This window comes from Anolis sagrei, chromosome 1 (assembly GCF_037176765.1).
Source record: "Anolis sagrei isolate rAnoSag1 chromosome 1, rAnoSag1.mat, whole genome shotgun sequence".
In the NCBI taxonomy this organism is placed as follows: domain Eukaryota; kingdom Metazoa; phylum Chordata; class Lepidosauria; order Squamata; family Dactyloidae; genus Anolis; species Anolis sagrei.
This window is the reverse complement of record NC_090021.1, coordinates 16,774,166-16,790,283: the sequence shown is the minus strand read 5'-3', so window position 1 is coordinate 16,790,283 and position 16,118 is coordinate 16,774,166. Positions and strand designations below refer to the sequence as shown.

Here is a 16,118-nt window from a genome sequence, read left to right as displayed (position 1 = left end):
AAGCATTGTAAGGCCAGGAATTTCTCCCTTGCTAATACAGAGATCTTACTATGCTACTACACATTTAAACTAAATAAGTAGAATCCATGAATGAAATCCTCCTCTTAAATCATGGATGGACAATTCTGGCTGGCCCAAGATCTTCCTTGTAGACCTGGCCATGAATTGCTGTGCTACATCCAGACTAGACTTGCTTTGAAACAAATCAGAGTTGTTTGTGTTGAAAGAGTTTGTCACCAGGTTTTCTCAACTTAGTTGATATGAGAATTTCCTGCTATTTTTAGTACTGCAAAAGTTTCAGCACATGGAAAATCTCATTGCTGTTGTATCACCAGAGAATGGTTCGGGGATTGCAAAAATGTCCGTACATTTCCTATTCCTGCCTGGAACACATTATAAGGGAGACAGAAATCTAGATTATTTGTTTGGTTGAAGAAAATAGTTGATAAATACTCACATTTCTCATCTTCATCCCAACCATTTTTGATGCTTGAGAGAACATTTCATAAATATGTACATTTCCTTCTCCATCCCCACCATTTTAGATGCTGGAGAACCAAATGAACGTACGTAAGAAGGAGATTGAGGAGCTGAAGAGCCAGGCCCAAGCACTGAGCCAGGAGGGCAAGAGCACTGATGAGGTGGATGGCCAACGCATCATTGTGGAGAAGAAGTTTGTGGAGCTGCTAGAGCCTTTGACTGAGAGGAAGTCTCACCTCCTGGCTTCCAAGGAGATCCATCAGTTCAACCGGGATGTGGAGGATGAAATTGTGAGTTTGGAAGTTCTCCTTGGGAATTTTTTGCAGTTCCTGTTTTCTGGCGCATTCTCAAACACCATTGTATCTCTAAGATCATCTTCTTGTTAAACTTCATTTTCCATTAATAGAACATTTTATTTGACTTTTCTAGTTGTGGGTTGGAGAAAGAATGCCTATTGCTACTTCTACAGACCATGGTCACAACCTTCAGACTGTTCAGCTGTTAATTAAGAAGAATCAGGTAAGTGACTAATTCTACCTGGATCCCAGTAATCCACCTACAAAGCAGAAAGCCAAAGGAGACGTAGTCTGTGCCCTTAAGGAACACTGCCCAAAGCACACTAACCTACAATCTCCCAAAGCAAGTCTAAAAGATGCAGGTGTTACATTTGGAATTAATCTTAATCCTGTTTTGCATGGCGGTTTGCCCTGGAATGAGAGAGTGGCACCATCTACATTGCCATACAATGCAGTTCAATACAATTAAAATATATTATATGACTTTGCACTGACCATATAATATAGTTTTAAACTGCATCATATGGCAGTGTAGATGGGACCAATATCCTACCTCCTGGTTTCCAATGAGATACACCATCTGTGGAGAATGACATCATGTGTTTGGAAGTTACTTTAAGGTCCTTTTTGTGGGGAATCTTTTCCAGCTCTTATTTCCTGATCCATTTTGCACTGATACCAGAGCTATGTGCCCATTTTACATGAACTAATGGTAAAGGGAATAGGTCAAACTCTGCCTTCTCTAAGCCAAGCATAGCATTTCTAGAGAGCATTCAGACAACAGACTATTCACATAAACCTAAACCGCATGAGAATGTCCTTCTCACTTATGGCTGTTGAATCCTGTGCCATCAGGTGACCAAATATAGTGTAAACTTCAAATATAGCTGTTTTGTGACAACTGCAGGGATCACATGCATTACACTACATTGACAATATGCTGATTACCTCAATGGACTGAGACTATAGATATTGGATTGAGTGTCTTGCTCAGTTGGACTGCAGCTCCTCCTGGTGGTAAACTTGATCAACATGGATAGTAGGTGTAGGAACTTGTGCCAATATCTAAACAATAATAAAATAATCCCAATTCACACAATATCTAGATGCTCAGTGATAACAACATTAGGTGGAAAATACGCTCCAATCCATATGGTATATTCCCGGTGGCGAGTCTACCATTTGGACTGGCTCCAAGGCAGTGTGCTTTCTAGCTTTGTTATCTAGTTGCTTGAGCCTTGAGTCATTTGCTCTTTTGATATTGATGTCCCTGTCCTGAAAAGACTTGTCAGTCCTGTTCCTATCAGAAAGTGTTGCCTGCTGGCTGTCTCCCTCCCTCCCTAATTACTGCAATGCATTCTGGGAATCTGCCTTCTTGAATGACACCCTATTATCTTTCCCCATAAGCATTTGTTCAGTAAGCTGTTTCCAATGCAAGTATTGAATTTCCCCATGTTAGACACTTCAGAAGGAAATCCAGGGACACCAGCCTCGGATCGACGACATTTTCGAGAGGAGCCAAAACATTGTCACGGACAGCAGCCTTAATGCCGAAGCAATCCAGCAGCGCCTTGCAGACTTGCAGCAGCTGTGGAACCTCCTGATAGAGGAGACCGAGAAACGCCACAAGCGCCTTGAGGAGTCCCACAAAGCTCAGCAGTACTACTTCGATGCCGCCGAGGCTGAAGCGTGGATGAGTGAACAGGAACTCTACATGATGTCCGAAGAGAAGGCCAAGGTAACAAAACACTACAGTGCTCCAAGGACAACTACTGAGTAATGTCTTTGGAGCATCAAAACACATCTTTACTTTATGTTTATAACAATTTGAAATCGTATTATGGACCTGTCTTTGGTGGTACAGCTATGTTCATGTATTCAAATTATCCCTTGGGGTTTTGTTCCTCAAGTGACAAAAGCCTGCATCTGGACCATTCCTCAGCTGAGAGTCATCAGTTACTAAATAGTTTGAAATGGCCTGCCCTAGCAATTCTGTTCTGTGCCAAATTATCTGAATTCTTGTCACAAAGTGAGCTATAGCTTGATAGCACAATGCATGCTTTGCCCACAGGAAGTCCCAGGTTCATTCTCAGGCATCTGTAAGTAGGTTGGGTAAAGACTTCCTGTCCGAATCAGTGGAATTGCAGAAGCAGTCAGTGTAGGTAAAAAAAAAAAAGCTAGGTGGACCAAAAATCTGACTCTGTCTAAAGCAGGCATGGGCAAACTTTGGCCCTCCAGGTGTTTGGGACTCTCAGAAATCCCAGCCAGCTTACTGGGGTGTTAGGAATTGTGGGAGTTGAATTCCAAAACACCTGGAGGGCCAAAGTTTGCCCATACCTGATCTAAAGTAACTTCCTGAGTGTTTGATTCCACCCAGAGTGTTGCAATTCTAAAGTGAAATAGCATTTCTTATGACATTCTCTTTGCAGCTTCTCATAATTGTTTGATGCTTCATTCATTTATTTCAGATTTATCTTTCTTTTGCAAGATTTTGCTTTTCAGCACTTCTGCACCTTTGTTACTTGTCATCTTCTTTATTGAGAAGTCTGACTTGATGTGTTTGAACAACACATTGTTGTCAGACCATAGCTGCCATCCAAACAGGTCCAGATAGTTTCAAGGTTCTATGTGTTTACAAAATACTCTCTCATGTGTCTATAAATAAAACAATACAGCTGCACACCATAGCTGGAGGAAACCAATCCATACCTGTTCTGACTCCTCAAACTCTTGTATTCTTCAGTGAGCCCTTGCTGAAGTCAGGTTTAGAACATGATCTTCCTCCTTGGCTGCTTTTTCTTTCATGCAGTGGATTCTAGTGCAGTTTTGGGGGGCACATCAAGAAGAATGAGAAAGAGGAAAGTTATATATGGCTATTACGAGCTGCCAAAAGGCCCAGCTCATTGCAAAAGAAGTAATGCTTGGTAAGGAAAGTAATATGAAAATATGCAGATCCAATTACAAATGGATTGTGTTAATCAAGGAAGCCACAACTCTAAATTTACAAAACCTGAGCAGGCATGTTGATAAAGGGGGACTCCACCAGCCAAAGTCTTGCATGGGAACATTTCAGTGGGGGCTTATCCCTAACACGAGGAAGTCAACTTTACAATGTGATCAAATCACTTAGAAGAAATCGATCCCTTTCTTGATATTTGGATGGAAGAAAAATCTGACTTCCTGGTGATTTGCACTTTGTCCATGTGAGGAAGGAGTCCGTCAATCACATAGTACATATTCGGATTTGGGTCCCTCAAAATGAGTCAAATCTAATCAGCAGATGCAGCTGCCATCCTAACAGATCTTTATATTTCTAGATTCCATTATGTACACATTGATATTATTCCCTATATCATTGTGTCATTTAAAGAGCATTATATTGTTCTCTCTTATCACTTTAGGATGAACAAAGTGCAGTCTCCATGCTGAAGAAGCACCAGATTTTGGAGCAAGCTGTAGAAGATTATGCTGAAACGGTGCACCAGCTCTCCAAGACGAGCAGGACTTTGGTTGCAGACAATCATCCAGAGAGGTGTCTATTGACATTTTATGTTTGTAGTTTGTTTCCTCCGGACAGTGATACATCAAGCTCTCAGTACTTTTTTGTTGACTGTTTCTCAAGCCCCAAATCCTACAATGCCAAGCAACAAAAAGTCATCTTGGCCTAAAGCATTGGTCTGGTAGAGAAGAGGAATGTGGCTTCCCCTGATGTCTGAATAAATCTGTTCAGTACTTAAGTTCAGATGATAGGCCTTGGCACACTCATGGGGAGAATGCATACTTACAAGACTTACTGTCTTTTTTAAACTTTCATTTTTAAACTAACCCTAATTTCCCCTGATGACTGAATTTAGGAACCACGTGGTCCTCCAGTTAGTTGTAAACAACAGCTCCCATGAACCCTGGCCTCCATAGTAAGGAATGCTGAGGGCTAAAATCCAACATCTGGAGAGTGAACTGGTTCCCACTGCTGTTTCAACACAAGGCAGTATCTGAAACTATGGTTTACTTTCTATTGTATACTTTCTCCTTGGCCATAGTTTCACTTTTTTCATGTCAGGAGCGACTTGAGAAACTGCAAGTCACTTCTGGTGTGAGAGAATTGGCTGTTTGCAAAGATGTCGCCTAGGGACACCAGGGTGTTTTGATGTTTTACCATCTTTGTGGGAGGCTTCTCTCAATTCCCTGCATGGGGAGCTGGAGCTGACAGAGGGAGCTCATGCGCACTCTCCTTGGATTCGAACCTCTGACCTGTCGGTCTTCAGTCTTGCCGGCACAAGGGTTTAACCCATTGCGCAACCAGGGGCTCTATCGTTTCACATAATGATGCTTAACCTATGGCCCATGAATCCATAGGGAGATCCATGAACTGGGTGCAAAAAGTTATTCTTCCCATCTTTTTTTTCCTTGCTGATATTCTAAAAATTGTATTTTATTCCATTTTTGGTGAAAGTCCATAACTTCCATCAAAGGGGTCCATGACTCCAAGAATGTAAAAACTACTGACCTTAGCAACAGTTCATAAAGTCTGGATGTCTTGAGTTCGGTTCCTATCCATGTGTGTATGTGTGTGTGTGTGTGTATGGAAACTGAACTCATGATATCCAGACTATATATATTGGGGAGGGGGGAGGGCTGTTGCTAGCATTTTATTTTCCTTTTAACATCTTTATTCATTTGCCATTCCACTAACTCATATCTATCTATATAAACCTACTAGTTAAGGTAACACTGTGTGTATGCACAGTATTACATTGTTAGTCTTTATAACAGCACAAAGCTTACAGTTCTTTAGAAGGGATCATGATTAATATAACATTAACAATTAATGGTATGACATAGTGGAAATGTTAGGGTACTTAACTGGCAAGTTTATTCAGATAACTGTAATTACGTTTTCCAGTTTTGTCTGAAATGAGCCCATGGGTCAACAGTAATGCATCTGCAGTTAGAATGTATGTCAGCTACATACCTCCTTTCCATATGATTACAATATTAGGGCCTCTGTTAGGGGGCCCGAGGCAAATGATTTTGAACCTGACTAACAAATCAGTTAGCACAAAGATAACAAAACGATTTAACCCTGGAGACAGGATTTAACTTAGAGGGGGGAATATAACACTGAATGGAAGCCTGCTCCAAATAATTTAGATGGTTTTAATTATGTTTTAAAATGTATAATTGTTGGGTCATTGAAGAGGGCTGAGATAAATACCCCTAAGAGATACAAATAAATAAATAAATACCCCCAAGAGAGATATAGATTCCTATAATAAATATATGAATAAAACATTTTGGATAAAATAAGGTAGGGATGCAAAATATTGCTAGAGCAAAGCTTTTCGAACATTTCATGTAAGTGACACTCTTTTTAGGCATGTGTTGATTCACGACACAGTAATTCAGTTTTATGAGTAAACCAGAGATTAAACGAATCCCTTATAAGAGTTACAATCACTTACTTACTTAGGCAATCTCTTGTAGCCCAAGGATGATGGTTGTCCAAGTGTAGTGTCTTGGCAGTGGGTCTGTAGGTAGCTGTGGAGCCCTATTCTTGACCCACATGTTCTCCTGCAGTGAGGACATTGGATTCCAAGTGGAAGGCGGTCCTGGTCATGGTTGGCTTGATGCACCTTCCTCTTGGCACATTTCTCCCTTTTGCCCTCCATTCGTGCCTCTTCAAATTCTGCAGCACTGCTGGTCACAGCTAACCTCCAGTTAGAGCACTCAAAGGTCAGGGCTTCCCAGTACTCAGTGTCTATGCCACAGTTTCTAAGCTTAGCTTTAAGCCCATCTTTAAATCTCTTTTCCTATCTACCAACATTACATTTCCAGTTCTTGAGTTGGGAGCATAGTAACTCTTTTGGGAGATTGTGATCGGACATTCGGATAACGTAGCCAGTGCAGCAGAGTTGATGGCATAGGAACATCACTTCAGTGCTGGTGGTCTTTGCTTCTTCCAGCATGCTGACATTTGCCGGCCTGTCTTCCCAAGAGATTTGCAAGATTTTTTGGAGGCAACGCTGATGGAATCATTCCAGGAGTTGAGTGTGACGTCTGTAGACAGTCCACGTTTCGCAGGCATATAGCAGGGTTGGGAGGACCATAGCTTTATAAACAGACACTTGGTCTCCCCACAGATGTCCCGATTCTCAAACAGTCACATACATAAGTTATAATGGCATAATGTACAAGGGAAAAAAATATCTCATGAAAAATCTTCATTTATACCTTTAAAATATGTGATTTATTGTTTATTTTACATAGACTCAGACACCTACAGACTAATTTGTCGCAAACATGTGAAAAGCTCTGTGCTAGATTATTATCAGAAGGAGATTCAATCTGAACATTAGGAAGAACTTCATGACTGTGAGAGCTGTTCAGCAGTGGAACTCTCTGCCCCGGAGTGAGGAGGGGGCTCCTTCTTTGGAGGCTTTTAAACAGAGGCTGGATGGCCATCTATCAGGGATGCTTCAAATGCGATTTTCCTGCTTTTTGGCAGGGGGTTGGACTGGATGGCCCATGAGGTCTCTTCCGAGTCTATAATTCTATGATTCTAGGCAAGGGTCTGGTGAGAAATAACTTTTTTTGGACTACAACTGCCAATATTTATGTTGAATTGGGAATTCTGGAGGTTGTTATTCAGAAAGTAACTTCTCCAAACTCCAGGTATGAACTTCTGGCAACCTTGGGAGAGGTTCTCTGGCAGGATATAATTTAGGCAGTGATTCCTTGGTGTAAACCTGTAGTATTTGGTGATCAGAAGAATCCAAAATTACAGGCAGATAAATAATCATATTATTTTTTGTTGAGTTACAACTATAATCTGAAAAAGACAAAGGGAAGTGGAAGGAAGATTGCCAGATGGAGGAATAAAGCCAAATACAAATACTGCAAAAGACAAGGGAAAACTCTAAATAGTTCATGAGCATATATTTGACAGATGCTTCTGCAATCTATGCAGGATAAACAGAGCAGATAGATAGAGACAGCAGGAGAAAAATGGGACAGAGGCATTCATTTCCTCTGTCCTGTTTATTCTGTATGGATTTTGGCACAAAACCCTTGTGCACATAAATTGTTGTTCAGTGGATGGGAAATAAAGAGGTGCATTGGTTGAAATCCCATTAGCTTCCCTTGGACATGTAAAAACTCACATACAGGAACGGAGCCTTTTAGTGATGTGGTTGATCTGTTTATCAATTGCATTCAATAGTGGCGGAAATCCTGAAAGCCTGAGCCAAGCCCATATCCTTCCTCTGGGTCATGGGAAAAGTCACAGAGTTGGTTTGTGAGATCTGGAAGTTGTCTCTATTCATCTCCCAAGCTTGTCTCCTTTTAAAAACTTGGAGTGATGATATTATTTTGGACCGTGCATGTGGTTTTTCCACATCCCATGGCTCTCTTTATGAGTTAAGAGAAATGTATGCTGCCATTACTTCATGGGAATTAATGAATTAGATCAGGGACAGTTAAGTTAGGGTCAACAGGCTAAACTTAGTGTCCAAAGCAAATTTATTAGACCAGCCAATGTCTAAAGGTATTGTTATTTTCTTTATTCTTCATTAGGAAGAACTTTCTATCCGTAAGAGGTGTTCAGCAGTGGAACTCTCTAACCTGGAGTGTTGTGGAGGCTCCTTCTTTGGAGGCTTTTAAACAGAGGCTGGATGGCCATCTGTTGGGGGTGCTTTGAATGTGATTTTACTGCTTCTTGGCAGAATGGGGTTGGACTGGATGGCCCATGAAATCTCTTCCATCTCTATGTTTCTGTGAATCTAAGAATGTCTGTAAGAATGTCTATACACAGATTATTATTACTACCATGTCATTTCAAAATCAAAATCATTTAAAAGCTAGAGAAAATTTCTAAAATTACCCATTTGTTACAGCTAAAACCAGACCATTTTCCTAGATAAAGTCAATGTAATGTAGTGGGCTGACCTTTATTACAGATTTATTTAGTTCAGATATTTGCACTCCGCCCTTCTCAGCCCCACCTCTGTTGCAAACACGCTTGGCGGGGACGAGGGGCAGGGCCTTCTCGGTGGTGCCCCCCCCCCCACTTGTGGAATTCATTTCCCAGTGAAATTAGATTATTGATGTCCCTCCTTTCCTTTAGAAAGAAGTTAAAAATGTGGGGGACGACTAATGTGGGGGATGGTCTAATAAATAAATGTGGGGGACGACTCAGGGCGGCTTCCAGCCAGCAATAATTCAATGCCTCCAATGTACACATAATAAAATACATAATAAAATCCAATAATTACATACATTTAAAACATTAACTCACATTAACTAATTAAAATCTGTTTCTGTTTCAATGACATCCTGGTGGCCTTCTCTGAGCCGAATTCTGTAGTTAAAGACTCCATCAAGCATGTCCATAGTCCATTTCCATAATAATTGTCATCATTGTCATTGTCATTGTTGGCAAGATTACCTGAAGGTCTGGTCCCACATCCACATTTTTAACTTCTTTCTAAAGGAAAGGAGGGACATCGATAATCTAATTTCACCAGGGAGTTAGTTCCACAGGTGGCAGGCCACCACTGAGAAGGCCCTGTCCCTTGTCCCCACCAAGCGTGTTTGCAACAGAGGTGGGGCCGAGAGCAGGGCCTCCCCAGACAATCTTAAACTCTGAGGTGGGATGTCGAAGGAGATAAGTTTGGACAGGTACACTGGGCCATATAGGGTTTTATAGGTCAAGACCAGCACTTTGAATTGTGCTTGGAACTGGACCGGCAGCCAGTGGACACAACTCAAGAGAGCAGGGTTCAAATCCCTACTTGGCGATGGAAATCTACTGGGCGACCCTTGGTACATTACTCTGTCTCAGGCTCAGGGGAAAGAAAAGGCAAAGGAAAAACTCCTCTGAACAAACTCTGTCAAGAAAAACTCATGATAGTATTGCCATAGCCTGGAAATGATGAAGGTAGAATGCAAGACTTGAGTCTACCTCTTTTTCTCAGATAGCTTCTTGTAGTACATAATCCATTTGCTTACTGATCCAGACTGAAATGGCCCATTTATGTGTGCTTGTTGTGGTGTTACAGGGTCAGAGGGAATATAATGATCCTTAATACCAATTCCTGGAGATATGAGCATGGAAATGCCACTATTTTCATGTCCTACGGTGGCCTTCACTTTGACGAAATTGACTTGGCATAGAATGCTTGACTTGGAGTGGTCTGCTCCTAGTAGGGTTTCCAAGGATGTATCAAATATGATTTGATTTCTTTCAAAAATAGGACTAATTTGACTCTTTTTCTTCTCTCCATTTGTGCTCTAAGCGAGCGCATCAGCATGCGGCAATCCAAGGTGGACAAGCTGTATGCAGGCTTGAAAGACCTCTCTGAGGAACGACGAGGCAAGCTGGATGAGAGGCACAGGCTATTCCAGCTGAATCGCGAAGTTGATGACTTGGAACAGTGGATCGCAGAAAGGGAAGTGGTGGCCGGATCCCATGAACTGGGACAAGATTACGAACACGTGACAGTAAGATACTTTGGCTCCTGGTTTCATTCTCCCCTTCCCTTCCTCCTTATTGCTGTTGCACAGACATTCAGTGCATTAGAAGTCAGTAAAATTACTTCTTTTACCTGCAAGTTACTTTCTTCAACTAGTGGTTTGTGGGATTTGTATTCCCAAAAAGTAACATGGCCACTCTCTGTAGCACACCCTTATATATCACCCATGGTTAAAGGAAATGAACACCAGCTGAACATTGTGGAATTTACTTCTTAGGATTGGACTGTTATAGCACCATCCAATGCTTGTTTAATCAGAAGCGAGCCCCATTGAGTTCAATGAGTCTTATTTCCAGATAAATGGATATAGGATTGGACCTTTAGTATTCCTATATCATTTTTATTGTTTTGATGTAAATAGCTAAATTAAGTTAAATTAAGTTCACAGTATAAAAAGGACTTAGCTTAAGTAATGAAAAACTGTATGAACACCGTTATTTGTGTTCTCTATTAAACAAAAAAGAGGGGTTGAATCTGTTGGTGGAAGAAACCATTGCAAACCAATATTTGGTTTGGGTTGTTGTAGGTTTTTTCAGGCTGTATGGCCATGTTTTAGAGGCATTCTCTCCTGACGTTTCACCTGCATCTATGGCAAGCATCCTCTAGCACATGGCCATATAGCCCGAAAAAACCTACAACAACCCAGTGATTCCGGCCATGAAAGCCTTCGACACCCCCCCCCCCCCCATGTCAATTATCTTCCATTTCTAGGAGCAAATTAGAGTTGCATCAATCCCAGAGTTTTCAGTTCTAATCACCATAAACTAAGGCTAATTTTGTTGTTTTTGTACTACACAGTGTAAGTAGTGGTACATTTTGTTTCAAAAGAATGGAAGAAAATGCATTCAAACAGCTCTTATTTTGCACATAGCTTCATGCCTATACAGTCAACATGCTGATGGGTTCTTAGAGTGAGGAGCCATTATAGTTTGGGCGCTTTGGATATATGTCCACAGGCTTAGAAGTCCAAGATGAATGCATTAGAAGGGCTATTTTAAGACAAGTCCATGGAACAAACAGAATGTAGTTCTGCTTATTCTTCTCACATTTCCAGTAATAAATTGCTTTGGAAAGGTCACTTGGCTTTTATTCCATCAGAATAGAGACCATAGGGAACTTTCAAGGCTCTTGATTTCCCCCACTTTAGATGTGTATAGTAAAACTGTGCTTCCTATCCAATATATTGGTCAAAATTATATCAAATATCATTCTTCTATCACAACTACAGAGAAGAGCCTACTTTCAAGCTAGTGAAAAATTCTGGTCATTTTTACAAGAACCATAAGACTTCTCATCTAGGCTGGCTTGACAGTGCTAAGATTAAGATTCGAGTGGGTAAAATCTATATTTTATGAATCCCCAAAGCTGTTTTTGTGACCCACATGGCTTACATTTTTTGGCTAGTTATTTGTCCCTTTGGGCCATCTTAAAGCCTTTAAAACATCAACAACCCCATAAAGTGTTTTAAAAGGCCTTTCCTGGGCCTAAAATCACCCCGGATGACCTAAAAATGGGATGGTACTGCTCTTCCCAGACTAGGTTCAGAGGCAGGTTTAATAATAATAATAATAATAATAATAATACTTTGAATACCTTATAATATCTCTAATATCCTAGGCCCGATATTGAAAGACAAATCACAGGTACATGGACCTAATGTGGATATGTGCTGTACACATAATAATAATAATAATAATAATAATAATAATATGGTTTTGGCCAATGTGTGCCCTCCCAGGCTTCCCAGAGTTGCCCACCCCTGATTTAGATAGTATTGCTGATCATATGGCTGCAGTCAAGAATCCACTTCAGTTGGAGTCCAGTAATGAATACAATATTGTCTAAAATTAGGAGTTGGTCCCAAGTCACCATGTGGAGATGGGGCGGGATATAAACAAAGTTTGATGAAGTCTGATGATTGGTCACATTTGTCCACCACATACACCTATTTCTTATGGACTGTGCATCTCTGGGGAATGATTCAAAACATGGCGAAAGCCCATTCCAAAAAGCCTCTTAAGAGCAACATTTCTCCTTTAAAACAAACTGTACTTTGCTGTGCCTTGCTTTGCTACCCAAAATGCCCAGTTTATGGAACTGGGCATTTTCACGCCATTTCATTTTCTGGTTTGGCTAAAGATAACAGCCAACAGAAGATTCTGAATGGAGAAAATTGGCCCTGGACTCCCAGATGTTGCCCAATCCCAGCACTAAAGTATCACTAAGGAGAAAGTTGGACATATGGCCTTTGTGCTTTTTTTCTTATTTATTATTTCCTGTTCTCTTTAATTCTCAAGACTCCATTACCAAATATTTTTCTGTTTCCAGATGTTGCAAGAGCGGTTCCGCGAATTTGCCCGAGACACTGGGAACATCGGACAGGAACGCGTTGACGCCGTAAACCACATGGCTGATGAGCTGATCAATTCTGGACACTCAGACGCTGCCACCATCGCTGAGTGGAAGGACGGTCTCAATGAGGCCTGGGCGGACCTCCTGGAACTCATTGACACAAGAACACAGATCCTGGCAGCCTCCTACGAACTGCATAAATTCTACCATGATGCCAAGGAGATCTTTGGACGGATACAGGACAAACATAAGAAACTGCCTGAGGAGCTGGGGAGGGATCAAAACACAGTGGAAACCTTGCAGAGGATGCATACAACATTTGAACATGACATTCAAGCCTTAGGAACGCAGGTGGGCATATCAGAACAACATACACTGTAGGCCCTAATTTTTGCTGGGATTCGAGGTGCAAAACACTTGCAAAAGTAGAAAAACATAAATTGAAAAAACAAGCATTTTTTTAACCTGAAGTTGATAACAAAGTTGTGCTGGAGGATCTGCAGATTCCTACAGAAGTGCTGTCTTTAGGGATCTCTAAGTCCTCCAGCACAACACTTACGGTCAACTTCCCACTTCAATCAGAAGTTGACCATAGAGTAAAATTGGAAAACCTAGAAATCCCTAGAAATTACAAATAATCAAATCTGCAGAAGTTAAACTGTATATTTTGAAACATACTATCATAAAGGTTTGATCCTTAGTGGCTTGCTGTTGATGTTTGCATTGTAATTCAAAACTGGGCTTCTCAAGGAGATGAATTATGCAGCTAATGAGGATATGAAGTGTATGTTGTGTATTTTGATGTTTCCATTACAGCCGAGCATTCCAACACATCGAGCGTAAAGACCTACCCAACCGTTTTAGCTGAGATGTTTCTCTTTTCCTCGTTCTAGGTGAGACAGCTGCAGGAAGATGCTGCCCGCCTTCAGTCTGCCTATGCTGGAGATAAGGCAGATGATATCCAGAGGCGTGAAAATGAGGTTCTGGATGCATGGAAGGCCTTGCTTGATGCCTGTGAAGGGCGCAGGGTCAAGCTCGTAGATACCGGTGACAAGTTCCGCTTCTTTAGCATGGTTCGCGATCTCATGCTTTGGATGGAGGATGTCATTCGCCAGATTGAAGCCCAGGAGAAGCCAAGGTAACCTGGGATAATAAGATGAATCTTTAGCTGTAGGCCTTATTGTATGAAAGAGATTTCTGCAGATAAGACTTAATCTTGTACTCAGAAGAGACTTAAGCAAATTCGGTGTTTGCATTTAATTGGACTTGAGAGGTTTAAGTTTACATCCAAGAACATACATAGCAGTTAGAGGCCAGACACTAAGCTAGCTCACCACATTATCTTGGGAAGGTTACTTTTGAGACTACAACTATCGATTTAGTAGCTAGAGTGTTCGGAATTAATTTGAATGTATACTCTCAAGTACAGGGATGAATAGTTCCCTCTTACATTGATGTCTAAATAGAAATTTCCACCGCCCTGGTCACTATTTTGCACAAGGGGGAAAACAGGTGTGAAGAGACCATTTTCACCATGAACATAAAAACAAGTCTGCCCATGCGAAGCAGGTGAACATAGCATTGAACGAAACATGCAGAATAATCACAGGATGTCTTAAACCCACACCTGTTGATAAACTCTACAGGCTATACCCCCAGCAACAGCAAGGGTATCCCTCTGAGCAACTAAACCAGGAATCCCATTTGGATGGCCCCTCACGAGGGTCTGCCTCCAGGGGAAACCAAGAATGAGCAACTTGAAAGTCCCTGAACAGACTCAGAAGTGGAGTTGGCAGATCAAAAGACAACCTGACAAAATGGCATTACCTAAAAAAATCCTACACCTTGTGTGACTATGGAGCAGATCAGACAACTAACTCCACATCTGTATGCTTGTCTGCAATCTCCTGCCTCATGTACAGAGGAATAATTGATTGAGGCTACAGACAATGCAGTCACTGTTGCCCGTTTTGGGTCTAAAGATATTTAGCCGCTTGTGCTCCTTCTATTTTTATCAGTTTTATATTAATTTATGCAATGCTTTTGATGCAAAATAAATAAATAAAACCATTAACATAGTCCAGTTGAAATAATTTGTTGTTGTGTGTTTTCAGCTCATTTATGACTTACGACAATTCTAAGGAGAACCCAACTCTTACAATTGGCAAGATTGTCATTGCCTCCATCTGAGACTGGGAGAATGTTTACAAGATAACTGTCTAAATTATTAAGTGTTGTATGAAGGAGTAGATGGGACAAACACACACACCAAATTCAGAGTCACCTTTGAAGCTGAATGGTGAAAGATTCAAGACAAATACAAGGAAGCATGTTTTCGCATAGCAAGAATCTAGTAGAATATGCCATTCTGCTATACAATTCTACTATAGAGTCTAATTCCCATGAATCACTAAAAACTAATTATGCAAAGTATAAATGTTCCACTGATATTGTGGCAAATGTCCTTATGTGTAATGGTTATAAATGTTGTGCCTCCTTTTCTGGTAATATTTTCATCATAGGGATGTTTCCTCTGTGGAATTGCTGATGAACAATCACCAGGGGATCAAAGCAGAAATAGATGCCCGCAACGACAGCTTCACAACCTGCATTGAGCTGGGCAAATCATTGCTAGCAAGGAAACACTATGCGTCAGAAGAGGTATGGTGTGCTTTCTTTGCCTGCAGATTTGTGTGGTTTAGAAGAAAACATAAGGAAGACAACCATGTCAGATCCAAAGGATCAGTAATGACCTATGAACTCTATCTATCTATCTATCTATCTATCTATCTATCTATCTATCTATCTAACATGCTGCTCCCCATATCAATAAAGTGCCTTAACACAAAAGGTTTAGGGGATTAAAAAGCCTGGAAATCTTTCAAAACCATCTGCCTTTTGGTTAAAAGAGAGCTTAAGTGTAGGTGGTATTGCTGGGCACAGTATTCCAAAGCAAGGGGAACATACCTGTAAAGTTCCTCTAACCAAATATTTTACAGCTTGCAGATTGTTTATGGAGGTAAAGTGAGCATACAATCAGGTTCCAGCATACCTGTCTGAACGTATCTCCTTCTACATCCCACCTCGGAGTTTAAGATCGCCTGGGGAGGCCCTGCTCTTGGCTCCGCCTCTGTCTCAAACACGCTTGGCGGGGACGAGGGACAGGGCCTTTTCGGTGATGGCCCCCTGCCTGTGGAACTCACTCCCCAGGGAAATTAAGTCATCTACATCTTTATTCTTCATTAGGAAGAACTTTCTGCCTGTGAGAGGTGTTCAGCAGTGGAACTCTCTACCCTGGAGTGTTGTGGAGGCTCCTTCTTTGGAGGCTTTTAAACCGAGGCTGAATGGCCATCTGTCAGGGTGCTTTGAAGGCAATTTTCCTGCTTCTTTGCAGAATGGATTTGGACTGGATGTCCCACGAGGTTTCTTCCAACTCGATGATTCAGCTGTATCTGGTGTC

General features: G+C 41.2%; 1 protein-coding gene across 5 annotated transcripts in view; it reads left to right on the top strand.

Moving 5' to 3' along the window:
• SPTBN1 (spectrin beta, non-erythrocytic 1) overlaps positions 1–16,118 on the top strand; it is a 276,406-nt gene that overhangs the window by 239,713 nt on the left and 20,575 nt on the right. For 3 of the 5 annotated variants that reach the window (XM_067462900.1, XM_067462903.1, XM_067462920.1), the window contains 8 exons: positions 546–770; positions 910–999; positions 2,236–2,514; positions 4,178–4,308; positions 10,061–10,274; positions 12,635–13,009; positions 13,552–13,796; positions 15,181–15,319. In XM_067462900.1, the coding sequence (XP_067319001.1) occupies positions 546–770; positions 910–999; positions 2,236–2,514; positions 4,178–4,308; positions 10,061–10,274; positions 12,635–13,009; positions 13,552–13,796; positions 15,181–15,319 (1,698 nt within the window). The remainder of the gene's footprint in view (positions 1–545; positions 771–909; positions 1,000–2,235; positions 2,515–4,177; positions 4,309–10,060; positions 10,275–12,634; positions 13,010–13,551; positions 13,797–15,180; positions 15,320–16,118) is intronic. The other 2 variants (XM_060754564.2, XM_067462931.1) reach the window with 1 other exon arrangement.